The sequence below is a fragment of the Cydia fagiglandana genome, chromosome 27, assembly GCF_963556715.1.
Source record: "Cydia fagiglandana chromosome 27, ilCydFagi1.1, whole genome shotgun sequence".
Classification (NCBI taxonomy): domain Eukaryota; kingdom Metazoa; phylum Arthropoda; class Insecta; order Lepidoptera; family Tortricidae; genus Cydia; species Cydia fagiglandana.
The window spans coordinates 9,072,326-9,091,306 of NC_085958.1; the positions used below are offsets into that span (position 1 = coordinate 9,072,326).

Here is an 18,981-nt window from a genome sequence, read left to right on the forward strand (position 1 = left end):
ATACCTAGCATCACCACCAACCTGTCAGGTACATCTGTATAAGACCCCCTGTTCGGTCTCGACTACGAGGAGTTCGTGCGAGGCTGCCACCTCGGCGTGTTCCCCTCGTACTACGAGCCGTGGGGGTACACGCCCGCCGAGTGTACCGTCATGGGTATACCTAGCATCACCACCAACCTGTCAGGTACATCTGTATAAGACCCCCTGTTCGGTCTCGACTACGAGGAGTTCGTGCGAGGCTGCCACCTCGGCGTGTTCCCCTCGTACTACGAGCCGTGGGGGTACACGCCCGCCGAGTGTACCGTCATGGGTATACCTAGCATCACCACCAACCTGTCAGGTACATCTGTATAAGACCCCCTGTTCGGTCTCGACTACGAGGAGTTCGTGCGAGGCTGCCACCTCGGCGTGTTCCCCTCGTACTACGAGCCGCGGGGCTACACGCCCGCCGAGTGTACCGTCATGGGCATACCTAGCATCACCACCAACCTGTCAGGTAAAATAATAGTCTCAGCTACCCCTTGATACTGCCAATTAACACTTATAACTGGCACTTACACCCTCAACTGCCACGTAATACTCTCAACTGCCACGTAATACTCTCAACTGCCACGTAACACTCTCAACTGCCACGTAATACCCTCTACCTGTCAGGTAAATATCTAAAGCCAAACATATAAGTAAGGAAAGAGTGCTGTCAGATAAATAAAAGCAGTAAATTAACGAAAAACATTTACTCAAACCCGATAATGTGTAGGTCACACTGAGCAACTTTTACTATGGCACCGACTCCGAAACCGCTAAAAAAATAATTAACTCTCCCATAGAAACAACGAGATGAAACAACCAATTTTTTTTCGTGATTTCGGGGTCGGTGCCATAGTAAAAGTTGCTCAGTGTGACCTACACATTAACGGGTTTGAGTAACCGGTGTTCCAATGGTTGCAGGTTCCACTTCGAGTCTTATACACGGTGGCTAAAAAATAACTGCATTCCCGTTGCCAGGGAGATTTTGGGATTATACTGAGCAACTTTTACTATGGGACCAACCCCGAGATCGCGATAAAAATTTACCCTCCCATAGAAAATGGTCCATTAAAAATTTATGACACAGCAAAAATTTTTTGCAGTTATTTTTTAGCCACCCTGTATCGCTCCTGCGTTTCTGTTTGATAAAAAAATAGTCAAAAATCAACCTTACCATATTAATAATAAAGTCCAAATTGGCAGGTTTCGGCTGTTTCATGCAGGAACACATCGCGGACCCGATGTCGTACGGCATATACGTTGTGGACAGGCGGTACATCTCGCTCGAGGGCTCCGTACAACAACTGGCCCAGTACATGTTCGACTTCACCAAGTAAGTATAATGGTCAAACAGATCACTGTGTTACGTTCTTTCCTGTAGACATACACAAGAGTTAAGGGCTATAAAGATTAATTTTCTTATTTAACCCTTATCCACGTAAAAAAGGTCCCCCTTTCATTTACAGAACTATGATAAAATCATTACTTACATGCCCACAAGCTGTTAACTATTGCCTACAGGAGAGAAAAATGTACAGTTCGCGCGAACACGCTAGTTTTCTCTCCTGTGAGTCTACAGGAAAGAACGTAACACGGTGATCTGTTTGACGCATAAGCAGGCGTGCCTCACTCCGCGATTTCGTCGCTTTGCTACAGGTAGCTAAAAGTACATCCGTTCGACCCCAATTTTGGGGAAAGCCATAAGCCGCGCGTGGCGCTCTCGCCACCTAGCGGCCATATCTGTCCTGATCGTAACAGACACGTTTTGTTAGAGAGTGTCTTCTGTACCTAGTACTATTATTTATTCTGTGGCAGTGGAGACACTCCTCCTTTCGGGCATTCTCGGCTCCGTTCGGCTCAGCATTGCTCCGAGCAATTAGAGTTGGCACAACTTGACGTCCCTTTGCGACCACAGATGAGATAATGACTTGAATTTGACAACCCTAACCGAAAGGGATAGTGCCGTACATTAGAAAGGGACAGCATGATGCGTCCTGGAAACGCTATCAAACTTCGGTTTTGTAGGAACGGTAGTACTATTATTTATTCTGTGGTATAGACATGTTTTGCTTTGTGAAACACATCGCGGACCCGTTGTCGTATGGTATATACGTTATACACGGTGTAACACGAGGAAACCGAATAATTTTAACAGCGTATTCCTGATCATATTTAGAGACAAAAATGTCATATAAACTTTTTTGAAATTCGCGTAGATTCAGAGATCATATTAATAAAAAAAAAAAACAAGTTTTTATTGTTACATAGTGTAAAAGGCCTTTTTAATGATGATGCTGCTGCTATGGGACGTAGTCTAAATATCCTTATTGATAGATGTCAAAAAGTGACAAGTAACACTTTGCAAAAAGTAGGTTTTACGAAAAAAAATGTAAAAATCAATTTTAAGTGACAAGTTTACCAATAACATTTATGTTTTATGTACAAATACGTTCAAAAAAATTGATAAAAACAAAACCAATAAACATTTTTTTTTGGCGAAATTGACCTAAACTCATATTACATTTATTCCTTTTTTTTGACCTCAGAAATGCGTGGTTAAAATAATTCGGTTTCCTCATGTTACACCGTGTATACAGACGGTACATATCGTACAATGGGCTGGGGTTCACCCACATAGCAACAGGGAGGGGGGAACGGGACTTTACCTTTAAAAAAAATGGTTCATGACCGATTTTCGTCACATTTGGTCAGCAGGTAGGTTCAAGAAATAAATCTTACACAAATCAACCTATACTTCGTTTTTTTTAGCATTAGAAATTAGGTAAACAATCTTGATGTGTCTTTTAATTGAAAAACACATTTAAAAAATAAGTTACGGCAAATACGTAACAATTATGAATCTAATACGATCATTTATATTCTCCTGCTTTCAGAAGTAATAGTTTTTGATTTTTAAAAAGCGTTTTTCAATTAAAAGACATGCCAAAATCGCTTACCTTCTTGCAAGTTCTTTCTAATGCTAAAAAAAACGAACTATAGCCCCAAACTAAGTAAAGCTTTCCTAAAAGCCTTCAGTAAGAAGTGCATATACTTGGAAAAATTCGACCTAAGCCGCTGTGGCCCGGTGGCCGAGTGGCTTAGGCACCTGCCGCGATAGCAGAGGACGCTGGTTCGATTCCAGCCTGGGGCACTGGAGGCCTTGGTCACTGTTTCTTAGTATATGACATTTAACTCAGTTTATAAGCAAAGCTTGTACACCCATAGTACTGGGCGACGATATAAATGTGACGTTATCGATGAAAAGGGACCTTATTGTCGATGGCGCTTACGCCATTATTAACGATGCTCCGATATAAATACAATGCCGCGCGACGCTGTGCGGCGTATACGCCATCGACAATAAGGTCCCTTTTCATAGATAATGCCCCAAATGATTAAGTATTGAGTAGTGATGATGAGTTAGTGATATATGAAACTTGATTGACAGGATGACGAGACGGCAGCGTATTATTCAAAGAAATCGCACGGAGCGACTGTCCGACCTTATGGATTGGAGAAATCTCGGAATTGTAAGTAAATGTAATTGTACCTATAGTTTGTAATTTCAAATTCTAAACTGTAAAGTGTGCTTGTTATTTTCCAAATTTTAAATGATGCTTGTTATATGTATATATTTTAAATCGTTCTTGTGGAATATCTTATTTCTTGAATGTTACTGTTAAACCAGCTTCTAAATTCAAAATACTTAATTTTTTTTTTCGGAGCAAAGGAATTTTGTATTAGCTGTAAGTGGAAACTGTTTTGGCTTATGTTCTAACTATATATTTTACCTTATTGTATTATTATGTGCTGTGTGTTTCCCAAAAAAAAAATGTTACCATTATAAATGTTTAGTAAAAACAGTATTTTATACAATCAAGAGCTTTCCAGAGTAAGCAAGGTACCTACGAGATTGAAATGCTTGATTTGATTATATCTCTAATAATACTTTTTTTTAATAAGGGGGAGGCCTATGTTCAGCAGTGGACGTCTTATGGCTGAGATCATGATGATGATGAATACTTTTTCTGCGATTCAACTAAAATAGTTATTTACGATACAAGTGCGGAAAAGAGGACTCGATCTCGAGGACGACACTCCCTTCGGTCATGTTTTCATTTATCGCCACTCGTTTCGAATTACCTATTCGCACGTGTATCGTTCGTTTTACAGTACATATGGCCGTTTAATCTTTCGACATATGCATGGAAATTGCTCTTTCCCGCGCTAAGGACCATCTATTTTTTTTATTAGCCTATGGGAGTGTCCCACTGCTGGGCAAAGGCCTCCCCTCTTTCCCCCCATTTGATCCTATCCGATGCACACTCCCGCCACTCTTTATAAGTAAAATGTGTCAAGGTCGTCCCGAACTAAGGACTAATCACCATATATATAATAATTATTTTTCTACTATAAACATCTAAATAATTAAACAGGTAAGTATATCAGTAGATAAAAATTTAGTACGAAAGACATCAACGCACTTCTTATTCTTTAAATAGTAGCGCGTTGATGTCTTTTGTACTATCCTTTGGTTTATTCCTTTTGACCACATTTTCATTTTCATTTTATGCGACACAGACAAAACATCCTCCAGACTGAGCATAGTCGCGCTACCCCCTCTGACACGCATACCGTAATTTTACTCCATGTTCGAGTCGAAAGTGTCTTTGTGTAACTTCCGTGTCTTTAAACGGACCAATCACGGCACGAGATTTCGATCACATCGTCCCGCGCAGCCCCGCATTTTTGGCAGCATCGGTTGCATGAAATAATTGCTCTAAACTCGGTCTAGAGGATTCCTAGTCTATGGTATGCGATTATAGTTTGGTATACGAAGTCTTAATTCAAACATTAAAGTCGACGAGTAGAAAAAAAACTGTTTCATCCACTCTCCCTATTCATAAAACTTCATGGGCCTGATTTAGTTGAATTATGTGATATCCCTTTCTTACAAATAAAGTCAAAATGACAGACAAAGACAAATGATTCATAAGCTAGGGGGTCATCCATTAATTACGTCACACGTTTAGGGGGAGGGAGGGGGTCAAGAAAATGTGACACATTGTGACATGGGGGAGGGGGGAGACACAAACTTTGTGACGTCACTTTAACTTCATCAGTAACCGAAAATTTATTTAAATTATTTAGTTCGCTGTACATTTAAATAACAAGTTTTTAAAACGAAAATAGTTTTTAATCGTTTAATTTTCTTTCCTAAGGAGTTTTGGGTTATAAAATTACAAATATTTATATCGTCAAAAATATTTTGATAAAATATTAATAATACTTAGGTACTTACTTAATTCGATTTGGCGATTTCGTAGAAAAAATGTGACGTCACACTAGGGGGGGAGGGGTTTGCTAAATGTGACCAAGTGTGACAAGGGGGGGGGGAGGGGTCAAAAAACCTTGAAATTGGTGTGACGTAATTAATGGATGACCCCTAGTTCAGGGTAGTAACGCTTTTATGAATAACGCCATCTCTATAGTCTGTATCTTTAGGTATTTAAATAAAAGTAAACAAATAATTTGTTAATTTTCGGGTAGTTATAACAGTTATTGGTTAACCGACCAAATACAAAACCGCCCGGATCTGTTACTGAACGTAGAGTTCGTTTTTTTTTAGCATTAGAAAGAACTTGCAAGAAGGTAAGCGATCTTGACACGTCTTTTAATTGAAAAACGCTTTTTTTAATAAAAAACTATTACTTATGAAAGTAGAAGAATATAAATGATCGTATTAGATTCATAATTGTTACATATTTGCAGAAACCTATTTTTAAAATGTGTTTTTCAATTAAAAGACACGTCAAGATTGTTTACCTTATTTCTAATGCTAAAAAAACGAACTATACATTATTTGATCATGTAATGTTTTCATCTACCCTCAACTGGCTTAACGAGCCATTTTGAGGGTAGATTTTGTTCATTTATTAGGGTTCCGTACCCAAAGGGTCCGTCCGTCCGTCCGTCTGTCACCAGGCTGTATCTCACGAACCGTGATAGCTAGACAGTTGACATTTTCACAGATGATGTACTTCTGTTGCCGCTATAACAACAAACACTAAAAACAGAATAAAATAAAGATTTAAATGGGGCTCCCATACAACAAACGTGATCTTTGACCGAAGTTAAGCAACGTCGGGCGGTGTCAGTACTTGGATGGGTGACCGTTTTTTTTTGCCTTTTGTTGCATTATGGTACGGAACCCATCGTGCGCGAGTCCGACTCGCACTTGCCCGGTTTTTTAAATACCTAGAGATACAGAGTATAAATCTCTGTTATTTTCCAGTACTACCGGCAGGCGCGCGCGCAGGCGCTGCAGACCGTGTACCCGGACTACGTGGACCGCATGTACATGGAGCTCGGCAAGCGGTTCAACTACCCGCGCCCCATCTCGGAGCCCCCCAGCCCCACGCACTCCAGTAAGTCAACACTAACGTATATCCTTTTCCTTTTCTTCCTTTTCTTTTAAGTAAGTGTTCACAAACGTATATCCTTTTCCTTTTCTTTTAAGTAAGTGTTCACAAACGGTTTTCCTTTACCTTTTCTTCCGTTTCTTTTAAGTAAGTGTTCACAAACGTATATCCTTTTCCTTTTCTTTTAAGTAAATGTTCACAAACGGTTTTCCTTTACCTTTCCTTCCTTTTCTTTTAAGTAAGTGTTCACAAACGTATATCCTTTACCTTTCCTTCCTTTTCTTTTAAGTAAGTGTTTACAAACGTTTATCCTTTTCTTTTAAGTAAGTGTTTACAAACGTTTATCCTTTCCTTCCTTTTATTTTAAGTAAATGTTCACAAACGTTTATCCTTTTCCTTTCCTTCCTTTTCTTTTAAGTAAGTGTTTACAAACGTTTATCCTTTTCTTTTAAGTAAGTGTTCACAAACGTTTATCCTTTTCCTTTTCTTCCTTTTCTTTTAAGTAAGTGTTCACAAACGTTTATCCTTTTCCTTTTCTTCCTTTTCTTTTAAGGTGGTTCGCCTAGGTTACTCAAAACTTAACTCTCGCTAGATGGCACCACTTCTGCAAAATTTCAGATTTTATTTTTTTGTGAAATGGTCTTGGTATTTGTATACTTAAAAGTATGTTTCGCGCACTCTTTAAGTAAATATTGAACTATTAAATAAAACATTGAATACTTCATTGTGCAAAAACCACCTTTTTAATTTGACGGAGTGTTGCTGTCACGCTTTTTCCTACTATTACTCACACATGCAAACAGTGTTTCCGTGATCCTTGTAGTAGACAATTTCACACAACGAAAGTATGTTGCAATAGCGTAACGGTATGTTCGTGGAAATACGTGCAAGAGGATTGGGGTTCAAGACTGGTGCGAGTAGGTAATTTCTTTTTGTTTCTCCTTTGTGTTATCTTACCTTTAAACGAGCAATTATTAGATATATAATTATTTATTTATATATTTGGATGGTATCAGAAACGGCTCTAACGATTTCGATGAAATTTGCTATAAGGGGTTTGATCTCTTAGCTAGGTCTATGAGAAAACGCGCATTTTTGAGTTTTTATGTTTTGTAAGCTTTGGTCGGTCTCCCAGATATTCAATCTCCGCTTGGCAACTAATCCCAGAATTGGCATGCGCACTAGTTTTTACGAAAGCGACTGCCCTGACCTTCCAACCCAGAGAGTAAACTTATTTGGATTAGTCCGGTTTCCTCACATTGTTTTCTTTCACCGAAAAATAGGTATCGGTGTATAAATAGGTAGGTATCAAATGCTATTTCGTACAAAAGTTCGAAAAATCATTGGTACGAGCCGGGGTTAGAACCCGCGACCTCCGAATTGCTTTCCGCTAGGCCAGCAGCGCTTCCCCCACATACTCAGTGTTATCAGGTTTTTCAAAATCAAAAACGATTACTTATGAAAGCAGAAGAATATAAATGATCGTATTAGATTTATAATTGTTACATATTTGCCGTAACTTATTTTTAAAATGTGTTTTTCAATTAAAAGACACGTCAAGATTGTTTACCTTATTTCTAATGCTAAAAAAAACAAACTATAGTAATAATTGTGTTTTTCATTTATAGACAAAATCCATTATTTTTAACCACAGGAAATTTTATACACTTCTTTTTAGGGTTTCGTACCCAAAGGGTAAAACGGGACCCTATTACTAAGACTTCGCTGTCCGGCCGTCCGTCCGTCCGTCTGTCTGTCACCAGGCTGTATCTCACGAACCGTAATAGCTAGACAGTTGAAATTTTCACAGATGATGTATTTCTGTTGCCGCTATAACAACAAATACTAAAAACAGAATAAAATAAAGATTTGAATGGGGCTCCCGCAGAGGCGTAGCTAGAGGATATGGCGCCCGGGGCAGGCACCAAATTTGCGCCCCCCCTCCCCCCCAAACGAAATGAACTAACGAAAGAGTTACTTTTTTACTTATTACTTACAGTTTACTTTTAATTGAGACAAAAAAGTGTTTTTAGTACATCGGTGGCTAACAAGCTTACGACCCACCTGATGGTCAGCGGTCACATGCGCGTTGCCGACCATTTTAAAACTTATACACTTATTTTTTGGAGATCTCCTTAGACTTAAAGGTTCAATATCGCTTGTGAGTTTGGGATCGTAGACTATTCACAGGTACGTGCCTTTGGACTGATTTGAAGGGTCCAAGGTGGCATCCAGATGCTCCTGCCCAAAGGTGACAGCAGTACTCAATAAATGGGATCTGTCTACCCCAGAGTAAAGTATCGCCTCCCTTTATTGAGCACACCGAGTTTTTTTTTGGATACGAGCGCAGCCTACCCAGCAAGGTGGCTACGAAATTATTGGACGTCACTGATGGAGATCTCAACCAACACCGAGGCTCCCAATACTCCCTGACATGGGAAGGCTTGTGCCTTGAAAAATGAGGTTTTCTTAGCCCTAAACGCGCAAAATTGAGTCTTGGTGGGATTGAATTGGACTAGATTGTCCCGATCCCACATCGAAACCTGACACAGGTTTTTCACGACATTCTAGTATCACAGAACGAGCGATGTTATCACGGCATGTCTTATACAGGGTGGTCCAAACCTTGACGTCCATCATTTTTTTAAATTTCTCACGCTGTGGGCTATCAGAATATGTACGTTAGCCGACGTTTCGTAGTTTTCGAATTATGATTTTTATTACTTTTAACGTTTGTTAAGAAATTCTGGGGTGAAGATTTAATTTAAAAAAAAACTATTGAACTTTATTGTTTCTTTTTGTTACATAATCCTTGACCAACGGCGCAATTGCTAAAACAACAGCATCCTCACTTGGCTGAGTTGAGCTGAGTTCAAGCTTAGATGTTGCCCTTACCTAAATAAATAAAAAATAAATAATGATAAAATACAAGCGATTTCAAGGATTTTTTGTTATTTTAGAAACTGCTAGACCCTAAGTTTTTTTAAAAGGTCAAAAAAGTGATACTTAATAGTCTTAATTTTTCAGAGTCGCCGGTCAAAGGAACTGAGGTGGAAAGCTTCCAAATTAGTAATTCATTAAAAAAGTCCTCTTTTGTTATTTCTACTATTATTTTATGGTGTCACTTCCCCATCGCTATTTCATGTTATATGTGCAAATACCACGAACATGTATTAGAAGACATAAAAGTAAAGCAAAGCTTCACCCCGGAATTTCTTAACAAAAGTTAAAAGTTAAACTCGTAAACTACGAAAAATCGGCTAATCATGGGGTATATATATTCTGATAAAGTGATAACCCACGACGACTATACAAAAAAAAATTTTTGGACGTCAAGGTTTGGACCATCCTGTATACAGGTTGGCTAAAAAATAACTGCATTTTCCTTGCCAGGGAGATTTTGGGATTACACCTACTGAGCAAGTCGCGAAAAAAAATTTGGCTGTGTCCTACATTTTGGCTGGTCCATTTTCTATGGGAGGTATTTTGCCCATTTTGGCGCCCCCCCCTTGGACGGCGCCCGGGGCACGTGCCCCCTCCAACCCCCCCCTAGTTACGCCTCTGGGCTCCCGTGATACAACAAACGTGATTTTTGACCAAAGTTAAGCAACGTCGGGAGTGGTCAGTACTTGGATGGGTGACCGTTTTTTTTTTTGCTTTTTTTTGTTTTTTTTTTGCATTATGGCACGGAACCCTTCGTGCGCGAGTCCGACTCGCACTTGCCCGGTTTTTATTGCAGTGAGGATGTCCTGATTGTAAAAATCAGAGAGATTAGGAAGAGTATAATTTCTAATTATCTTTGTAAAAATTAAAGAATACGTGTAGCCTATACTTAATAATCGATTTATGATAATAAGAAAAATTAAATAAAAATAAAAAACAATACGAAATGTAGGTGTAACAAAAATACAAAAAGTTATGTTCCAGCATACAATGACTGGGGATCGAACCGGGAATCTTCCGTTTGCAAGCAAAAAAGCGACTGTTTGCATAACACGCCATGATAGTTCTTAGCTAAGCTGACGAACTTCTCGCTTAGGTCAATTAACTACCTGTCAAATATCAGTGTCAACAAAATTGCACTAAACATTACGGCACTCCAAATTCGAGCCGTGGTCAGCCCGGCAACGTCGGAAATGGTATGGCAACGTCGCAAATGTATCTGTACACGACATTTGTGACACACACATACGTAAAATTGATGAAAAGTTAACTATGATTTTTGCATGATTTCTGTATGAAACATTGTTTTCCTGTTAATTTCGCGCAAACGAATATTCGAAAGAAGATAAATGCGGAAATATTTGTGTACTAATACTGTGTAGTTACTTAATGAGATTTGATTGAATTTTGTATGAAAAGCGAACCACCTTAAGTAAGTGTTCACAAACGTATATCCTTTTCCTTTTCTTTTAAGTAAGTGTTCACAAACGGTTACCTTTCCTTCCTTTTCTTTTAAGTGTTTACAAGCGTTTATCCTTTTCCTTTCCTCCCTTTTTTTTAGGAAAAAACGGAACCCTTATAGGAACACTCGTGCGTCTGTCTGTCCGTCTGGCACAGCCTATTTTCTCGGAAACTACTGGACCAATTAAGTTGAAATTTGGTACACATATGTCAATTAGTGACCCAAAGATAGACATATAAGGTAAACAAATGAATTTTAAACATGGGGGCACTTTTGGGGGGTAAATGAGAAAGTAAAAAAAATAAAGATTATTCCATTCGATTACACGACTTTCTTTTTAAGAGAATAACAGCGTGTTAGAGTACATAATTTTGAACACCTCGCCCGCTTAGCAACTTTAGCTGCTGATTGTACAATGTACAGTTAGCTGCAGGGATAATTTCGATGGTTGGATGCATTTGATGAATTTCTATAAACGATTATCACTTGACTAAGCCCCCTGAGATCTGTATTTTATTTTACTGGTATTATTTCAGACACTTCTCAAAAATTTATGTTCCCAAGTGGTAGACCGAGTGGTAGGTTGAAAAATGTTTATTGTAAACATGATGATGATGATGATGATGTAAACATAACAAAGCATGTTTTGGATCAAAACATAATTATTGTTAATAACAACATTTCGTTTAGAAATAGATTGTATGTTCACAATAATTACAATTTTACAACTGTTAGGCTGTGTATCCACCAGAGATGGGCGAGGATGCGTTGCGAGGGATGTGTTTGTTAAGAACCAATTTAATTTAAAAATCCTCGCTCGGTCGTGTTTTAATTTATCGCCACACGTTGCAAATTTCCTATTTTTCCATAGATGGTAGGATCCTATAGATGTGCTTTACGCATGCGTCCGTGAGGGACAAAATATACGCAATGCGACACTATGATTGGTTTAATTTATTTTTTGCCCACCATAATATACTAAATTTACGGTGGGGAATATACTGGAGTCAGTTACGGATCGCTGCCATATATGACCCAAAAATTTTTTATTAAGCTATGAGCTTCATCACATATGATCTCTGAGTAATTCTAAGCATTTCTAGCCTCCGAGGCGATAAGAAGCGTGCGTCTAGTCGAGGAGGGCGGGGTACAAAGATGGCCGCCACCCGTCATCATTCAAAAAAATCTGTTCTGGTCTTGGTGGCTACCAGGGCAAGTTTGGTATCATTTTCGTATAAACCGAAGACGTAGAATTCATTGCTGATATTTGTTTTTTTCAGTTTCATAGTAATTTTGCAATAAAAACGTAAAAAGATAAAAATTTGGGATGGAGGTTTTTGCTTTGAGAGCTAATAACTTTTGTATAGTGGCCAAAAGTGTCATACAAAAAATACTATAATAAAGCGCAATTCATGCAGCTTCTAAACATATACATATTTAGTAATATCCTACTGCAAAAAGATGGTGAAAAATTATTAAATGACCGCAGCGCGGGTAGTTGGACTCTCGCTAGGCGGCATTTATCTTACAAAATGGTCGAGTACGAGTATCTACGTAGGTAACTATGCTTACTTTGCTAGATTTTATGATGACGAATAAAATGCTTTCTGTATATTTAATGTCCGCAGTTTCCAGTACACAGACATAATTCTGGTATAGGTTAAAAAAATAGACACAGGTATCCCCATGTCTAAAGAGGAGGGTGGCTCGCTTAACAAATAAGTTCATGTACAACCGCAATTTCAGGTTGGGTTAGGTTAGGTTCGTTAGTTACCTTTTATCCCTCAGAGCAGAAAATAGAAGCCCCGCGAGGCGGGGCTTCGTTGGTTTGTCACCAAGTCATACTTGCATAACCTATATTAGTATGACAAATATACATAGCTGTTATGATTTCTAAATGTAAGCTCTCCGCATAATAGTTATTTGTTTTACAAGGGGGCAAAGTTGTTGTTTAACCGCTCGTGCTAATATTGATACCCGATCAAGCGAAAGATTTCAAAATTGAACCACGAGCGTAGTGAGTGGTTCGAAAAATGGAATCTTAAGCGTTGTAAGGGTTTCAAAGAACGAGGGTTAAACAAAATTTGCCGCCGATTGAAACACAGAATTTTTCACCACACCAACCTGAAGCAAATATTAAATGTAAAATATCAAACAAAATCAAACCAAATCAAATCCAAATGAATGTTATGTGCAGGTTGAAATTATTTATTAAAAACAACAAGTAAGTACCTATAAAATTACTTAAAGTGAGTTATAGCATGAAAATTATCGTGAAAATAAATATTTTGCCTCTTCCTAAGTAGTACAATTTCTCTCATAAATAGTGTTTTAATATTATCAGCAAAAATAAGAGCGCTATTTTATTAGAATAATTTCATTTGTAATAGTTATTTCTCGGACCCAATTTTGGACCCGGGTATATCCTTAAATTACGTTCAAAAGAGAGGTATGGGTACTGTAAATGTCATCTCGCTTTTTGTGGTAGGGCACAGCACAGATCTATCACAGATCAGTCATTCCAGATCTATCAGAGCAGAGCCCAACTGGGGAAGTACGTACTTACCTCCACCTTACAGAAAACACCGGTCAAATAATACTAAGCCCCACTCAAATCGTTGCAAGTGCATTAAAATTAAAGTGCATAAAATTATGTCTGTATGATGAATTATGTCTGGATGAAAGTATTTTATTCGTCATCATAAAATCTAGCAAAGTAAGCATACCTACGTAGATACTCGTACTCGATCATTTTGTAAGATAAACGACGGTCCGCAAGATAAACGAAAGTCCAACTACCCGCGCTGCGGTCATTTAATAATTTTTTCACCATCTTTTTGCAGTAGGATATTACTCAACGTGTATATGTTTAGAATCTGCATGAATTACGCTTTATTATAGTATTTTTTATATGATCTTTTTGGCTACTATACAAAAGTTATTAGCTCTCAAAGCAAATATCTCCATCCTAAATTTTCATCTTTTTACGTTTTTCTTGTAAAATTACTATGAAGCTGAAAAAAACAAATATCAGCAATGAATTCTACGTCTTCGGTTTATACGAAAAAGATACCAAACTTGCCCTAGTAGCCACCAGGACCAGAACAGATTTTTTTGAATGATGACGGGTGGCGGCCATTTTTGTACCCCCCCTCCCCTTATGGCCTCCCAGGCTTGAAATGCTTAGAATTACTCAAAGATCATATGTGATGAAGCTCATAGCTTAATAAAAAATTTTTGGGTCAACTTCATAACTGACTCCGCTAATAAAAATAATGTGAGACTGTGACAAGGACAAACAATAATAGCGGTTTCGCTGCTATTCCTACTGAAAGATACATAAGATGATACGTTCGGTCATTTCCCCCCGCCCCTCAAGCTTGATCCAGTTAAAGACTAGATTAATGTATTTTTCGTACTTGTATCGTAATGTACCGTAAAGGGTTACTTTAGCCCTGGAGGGTAAACGTTGGCCATTGAGATTTACTCGGTCCAGGTTAATATACCGGGTGTGGCCTGTAGTATGAGCAAAAAATTAAACTGTAGGCTGTACTTCTCATACTGACCAATATTTGTTCAGCGACTTTTAAAAATAACTTGTGGTTTAATTTTTAATATACTTTAAAGTTTATTCTAAGACGCGATGTATTACGATTTTTTTTATTTTTAAGGCTTGACAAGCAACGTCAATTACAATGATATGGCGTGGCGATGGCGTCCATTGAAGATAATATTTGGATGCTGATACGCAATAATGTGTCAACCCACATTAATTTTTCAATAAGATGTCAACTCAAAAAATTGAGGCATAAAGTTAACATTTGATTGCAAAATGGATGTGGGATGACTCATTTTTGCTAAACACCATCCATTTATTTTGTATGAAAAATAGGGAGTCTAAACACTTCATAATTTTTAAAAATTGTTGGATAAAAGTGTCACCGTTTGAGGAGTACAAACTATGTTTTAATTATTTGCTCGTGTTACTGGCCACACCCGGTAATAGGTATATTATTGCACTGTGATTATGGAACATGGAGATGAGGTTGGTTTTAGCTAACCTTTGTGTTTTTATGTTTTTAATTAGACCATTTTAAATGAGTTTTTTATGTGGGTCAAAGTTTCATTAGGTCAAAGTAACCCGAGTTTATGGTATGTATTAAAATCTCCAACATTGTCAGTACGGAACCTGCGGCCGGTCTACACAAGCACAAAAGACATGGACACACAAACCGAAAAGCCAACATTAAACGTCCAACAATCGCTCGAACTCCTCGACATCAAAAACGCACCTTCCACCGACGGCATAGAGCTCAATTTCGAGAAACCATTCAACGAGTCAGAGAACGAAAACTATAGGACTCCGGAGAACTTTCTGGAACCTCTGAGCGAAGCTGTGGCGGAACAGATAGACGAACTCATATCGAAGCTGAATGATTGTGCGGATACATAGGGTATTATGGTACGGCAGTGTTGGTAGAGTCATATGGTATAGTCATATGTGGTAGTGGCGTCACCTGCAATAAGGGGTCATCTATTAATTACATCACACGTTTGGGGGGGGGGGGGGTTAAGATAAATGTGACATGTTGTGACAGGGGGGAGGGGGGAGTCACTTTAAATTATTTAATTCGCTGTACAGTCAGCAGCAGAAGTTGCTAAGCGGGCGAGGTGTTCAAAAGTACCTTGACACTCTTATTCTCTTAACAATAAAGTCGCGTCAAGATCATTTTGAACACGTCGCCCGGCTAACAACTTCTGCTGCTGACTGGACAGTTAAATAACAAAATTTTGGAACATTAAGCATTTTTGTGCGTTTAATTTTCTTTTTTAATCAGTTTTGGCTTATACAATTATGAAGATAAAATATTATACGATTAGAAAAAATGTGACGTCACACCAGGGAGGGGTTTGTCAAATGTGACCATGTGTGACAATGAGGGGGGAGGGGTCAAAAAACCTAGAAATTCGTGTGATGTAATTAATGAATGACCCCTAATATGTATGTTATTTTTCGAAGGCCTCAAAAATATGTCACACGCTCTTATTTCCCTAAAAATACGAGCGTGTCAGATATTTTTGCGGCCTTCGTTGTGTAACATATTATTGCAGGTGACTGTACGGTCACAGACTTTAGTTGTGTCGCTTTTCGGCCCTCTCAGCAAATATCTACCCTATTAGAGCGTTTTCACATTGTCCGACCCATATCGGATGTCGGAAGGAAGTAAAATGTAAGATATATGTGTTTCTCTGTATTTATTTATGCATTTAATAAATCATTATTACTAAAAAACGATAAATATCGCAAAAAGGCGGACTTAATGCCAATGGCATCGGATATCGCAAAGAGCTTCCGATAAATTCAGCTATGTCGGAGCCCCCCGTCAGCTGTCGGACCGATGATATTTGTTTGTGTGCGTATGTGTAGGCATAATACTTGTTGTAGTGTGCGTGACGCCCCCGCGGCCTGGGCTATAACCGCGAAAATCTTCGCAAATTGCGGGGATTTTTCTCTGTCACTCTAATTACTCCTTCATTAGAGTAAAAGAGAAAGATCCCCGCAATTTGCGAATTTCGGTTTTGGCGGTAGCCGCTCTGACTACGCGGGTGTAGGATCCTACATCCGATATACCTACATCGGACAACGTGAAAACGCTCTTACGTCAGGCTTTGTTTGGGCTCACGGGTTCAATTTTTGCGTGGTTCACGGATGATAGCACCTGTATCTATAGTCGGTTTATTAGTTTATAAAAAAAACATGTAAAATATCATACGTTTAAAACACTTAGACTAGCATTAGCCGCATATTTTAATAAAATAAATTTCTACAGATGTAGTGCATAATTATTTTCCATCGCATTTTCACGGAAACGTACGAACGTGTTTTGATATTTCAGTCAGTCTCGGTACAAAAAGTACTGACGTTGACTGAAGTAGCATGGCAACTACGAACGTTTCCGAGAAAATACGATCGAAAACAATTACGCGCTACATTTGTACGATATTTTTCACTGCCGCGCGTTTTAATTAGATATTATTACTTTTTGTAGTTTTTGTCTAAGGTTTTTTAGTTAGGTTGTGTTGTAACCACTTATAGAGGTAGTATTACTTAGAACAGCCATTCTCAAAGTGTGTTCCGCGGAACCCTAGGGTTCCGCAAAGCCTCTGTTGGGGTTCCGCGAAAATATACTTGTAATAATAACAAAAAGACCAGCTCTTCTATAGGTATATCTGGTCCACAGTGATGAACGATAATTTTTAATTTGGGGTTCCGTCAAATATTTCGCTTGCCGAAAGGGTTCCGTCACTAAAAAAGTTTGAGAACCGCTGACTTAGAATAAGTACCTATTTGTGACGTTATCTATGAAAAGGGACCTTATTGTCATGGCGCTTACGCCATTATTAACGATGCTCCGATATAATTACAATGCCGCGCGACGCTGTGCGGCGTAAGCGCCATCGACGATAAGGTCCCTTTTCATAGATAATGCCCCATTTGTTGAGTAGACTAACAAAAACATTGAATAGCTCAGTACAGTCGAGTTTACAAAATATCTTTACAAGCTAACGTTCCATAAATATATTTACACGACTTTATAATAAGTGCCTTAAAGGCGTATAAATATATTTTTGAAAAGTAAAATATTATTACCTTGCTCCAATGCAATTCAATTACGAATGTTGAAGCAAAGTACAGATGTAGTGCATAATTGTTTTCCATCGTATTTTCTCGGAAGCGTTCGTATTCGTCATGCTACTTCAGTCCACCTCAGTGCTTTTTGTACCGAGAGTGACTGAAATAGCAAGACACGTTCGCACGTTTCCGTGAAAATACGATGGAAAATAATGATATACAGTCAGTGCAGTACCTGCAATCATTTGTTACTCTTCGAAGGCCGCAAAAATATGTGACACGCTCTTATGGCTCTATAAATAAGACCGTTCCAGATATTTTTGCGGTCTTCGTTGTGTAATATTTTATGGCAGGTGACTACTACATCTGCAGGCACATTTTAATGAGGTGTAATACAGGGTGATTCATGAGACGTGAGCAGGACTAATCCTGCACACTCAGCAACTAATAATTGATCGATCACCGTCGTATTTAGGTGAAACAACGACACTTTTTCCTATTTTTAACTTTTTGGTGAGGGCAAATTTAACTGTCTACAATCATGGTTACCCTACAAGACCTAATTAATAAACATAAAACCTCTTTAACCGTAATGACAGCATTTATATTACGAAGAAAATAAACTGTCGAACTTGAGTGAGATGCGAGTTTTCAAAAGTAACCAGACCGTGATGACAGTGATGACATTCAATTTGACACAGAATATCGGTAGTTTAGTATTCTAATTTTAGGGTGACCATGCATGTCGTAAATAAATTTATTAATTTTTTTTTCAACACGAGTAGAAAATTAACGTTAATCTCACTAATACTGATACGAAACAGTTGCTTATAATTGACAAAATGCGCAGTCTTAGTCCTGCTCACGTCTCCTGAATCACCCTGTATAATTATGTATATTTTTGTAGGAACAACGACCCCCGCGGCATCCGTACACGGATCAGACGACGAGGACGAGGTGGATGAAGAGAAAGAACTGGCTGAATTGAGAATCACTGACAAATAAAAAAATAGATATGTGTCTTCTAATGTGTATCTTATCGGCTAAGATATAGAGTATATTTTAGAAGGAACTGTAATATTATATTATATGCGGTTTTGCAAACTATTACATACAGCGACATCTCCTAAGGCACTGGTCCCACCGCGAGCTAGTAAGCTATGAGCTATCGGCTATAAACACGAACAAAAGATAAGCACTCCCGTGTAAATAAAAGAGACACGGCGATATTTATAGTTACTCGCCCAGCGGTGAGCTATAAATATCGCCGTGTCTCTTTTATTTACACGGGAGTGCTTATCTTTTGTTCGTGTTTATAGCCGATAGCTCATAGCTTACTAGCTCGCGGTGGGACCAGTGCCTAATATCCAGAAAAAAGTGTAACATGGCGTTTAGGTTTACTAGCGCGTTCTTATTGGTTATTCCCACTAATGTTGACTTTAATAGAAACTACAAAATAATGTTAACAAACCAATTTGCGTTAATTTCTTCGT

General features: G+C 38.4%; 1 protein-coding gene across 1 annotated transcript in view; it reads left to right on the forward strand.

Annotated features, from left to right (window-relative positions):
* The window catches only part of LOC134677919 (glycogen [starch] synthase), a 62,231-nt gene extending 43,489 nt beyond the window's left edge, over window positions 1–18,742 (forward strand). The window contains exons 15-18 of the mRNA XM_063536365.1: window positions 1,231–1,360; window positions 3,476–3,557; window positions 6,323–6,455; window positions 18,396–18,742. Of these exons, the coding sequence (XP_063392435.1) occupies window positions 1,231–1,360; window positions 3,476–3,557; window positions 6,323–6,455; window positions 18,396–18,493 (443 nt within the window). The 3' untranslated portion in view covers window positions 18,494–18,742. The remainder of the gene's footprint in view (window positions 1–1,230; window positions 1,361–3,475; window positions 3,558–6,322; window positions 6,456–18,395) is intronic.
* Window positions 18,743–18,981: the final 239 nt, after the last annotated feature.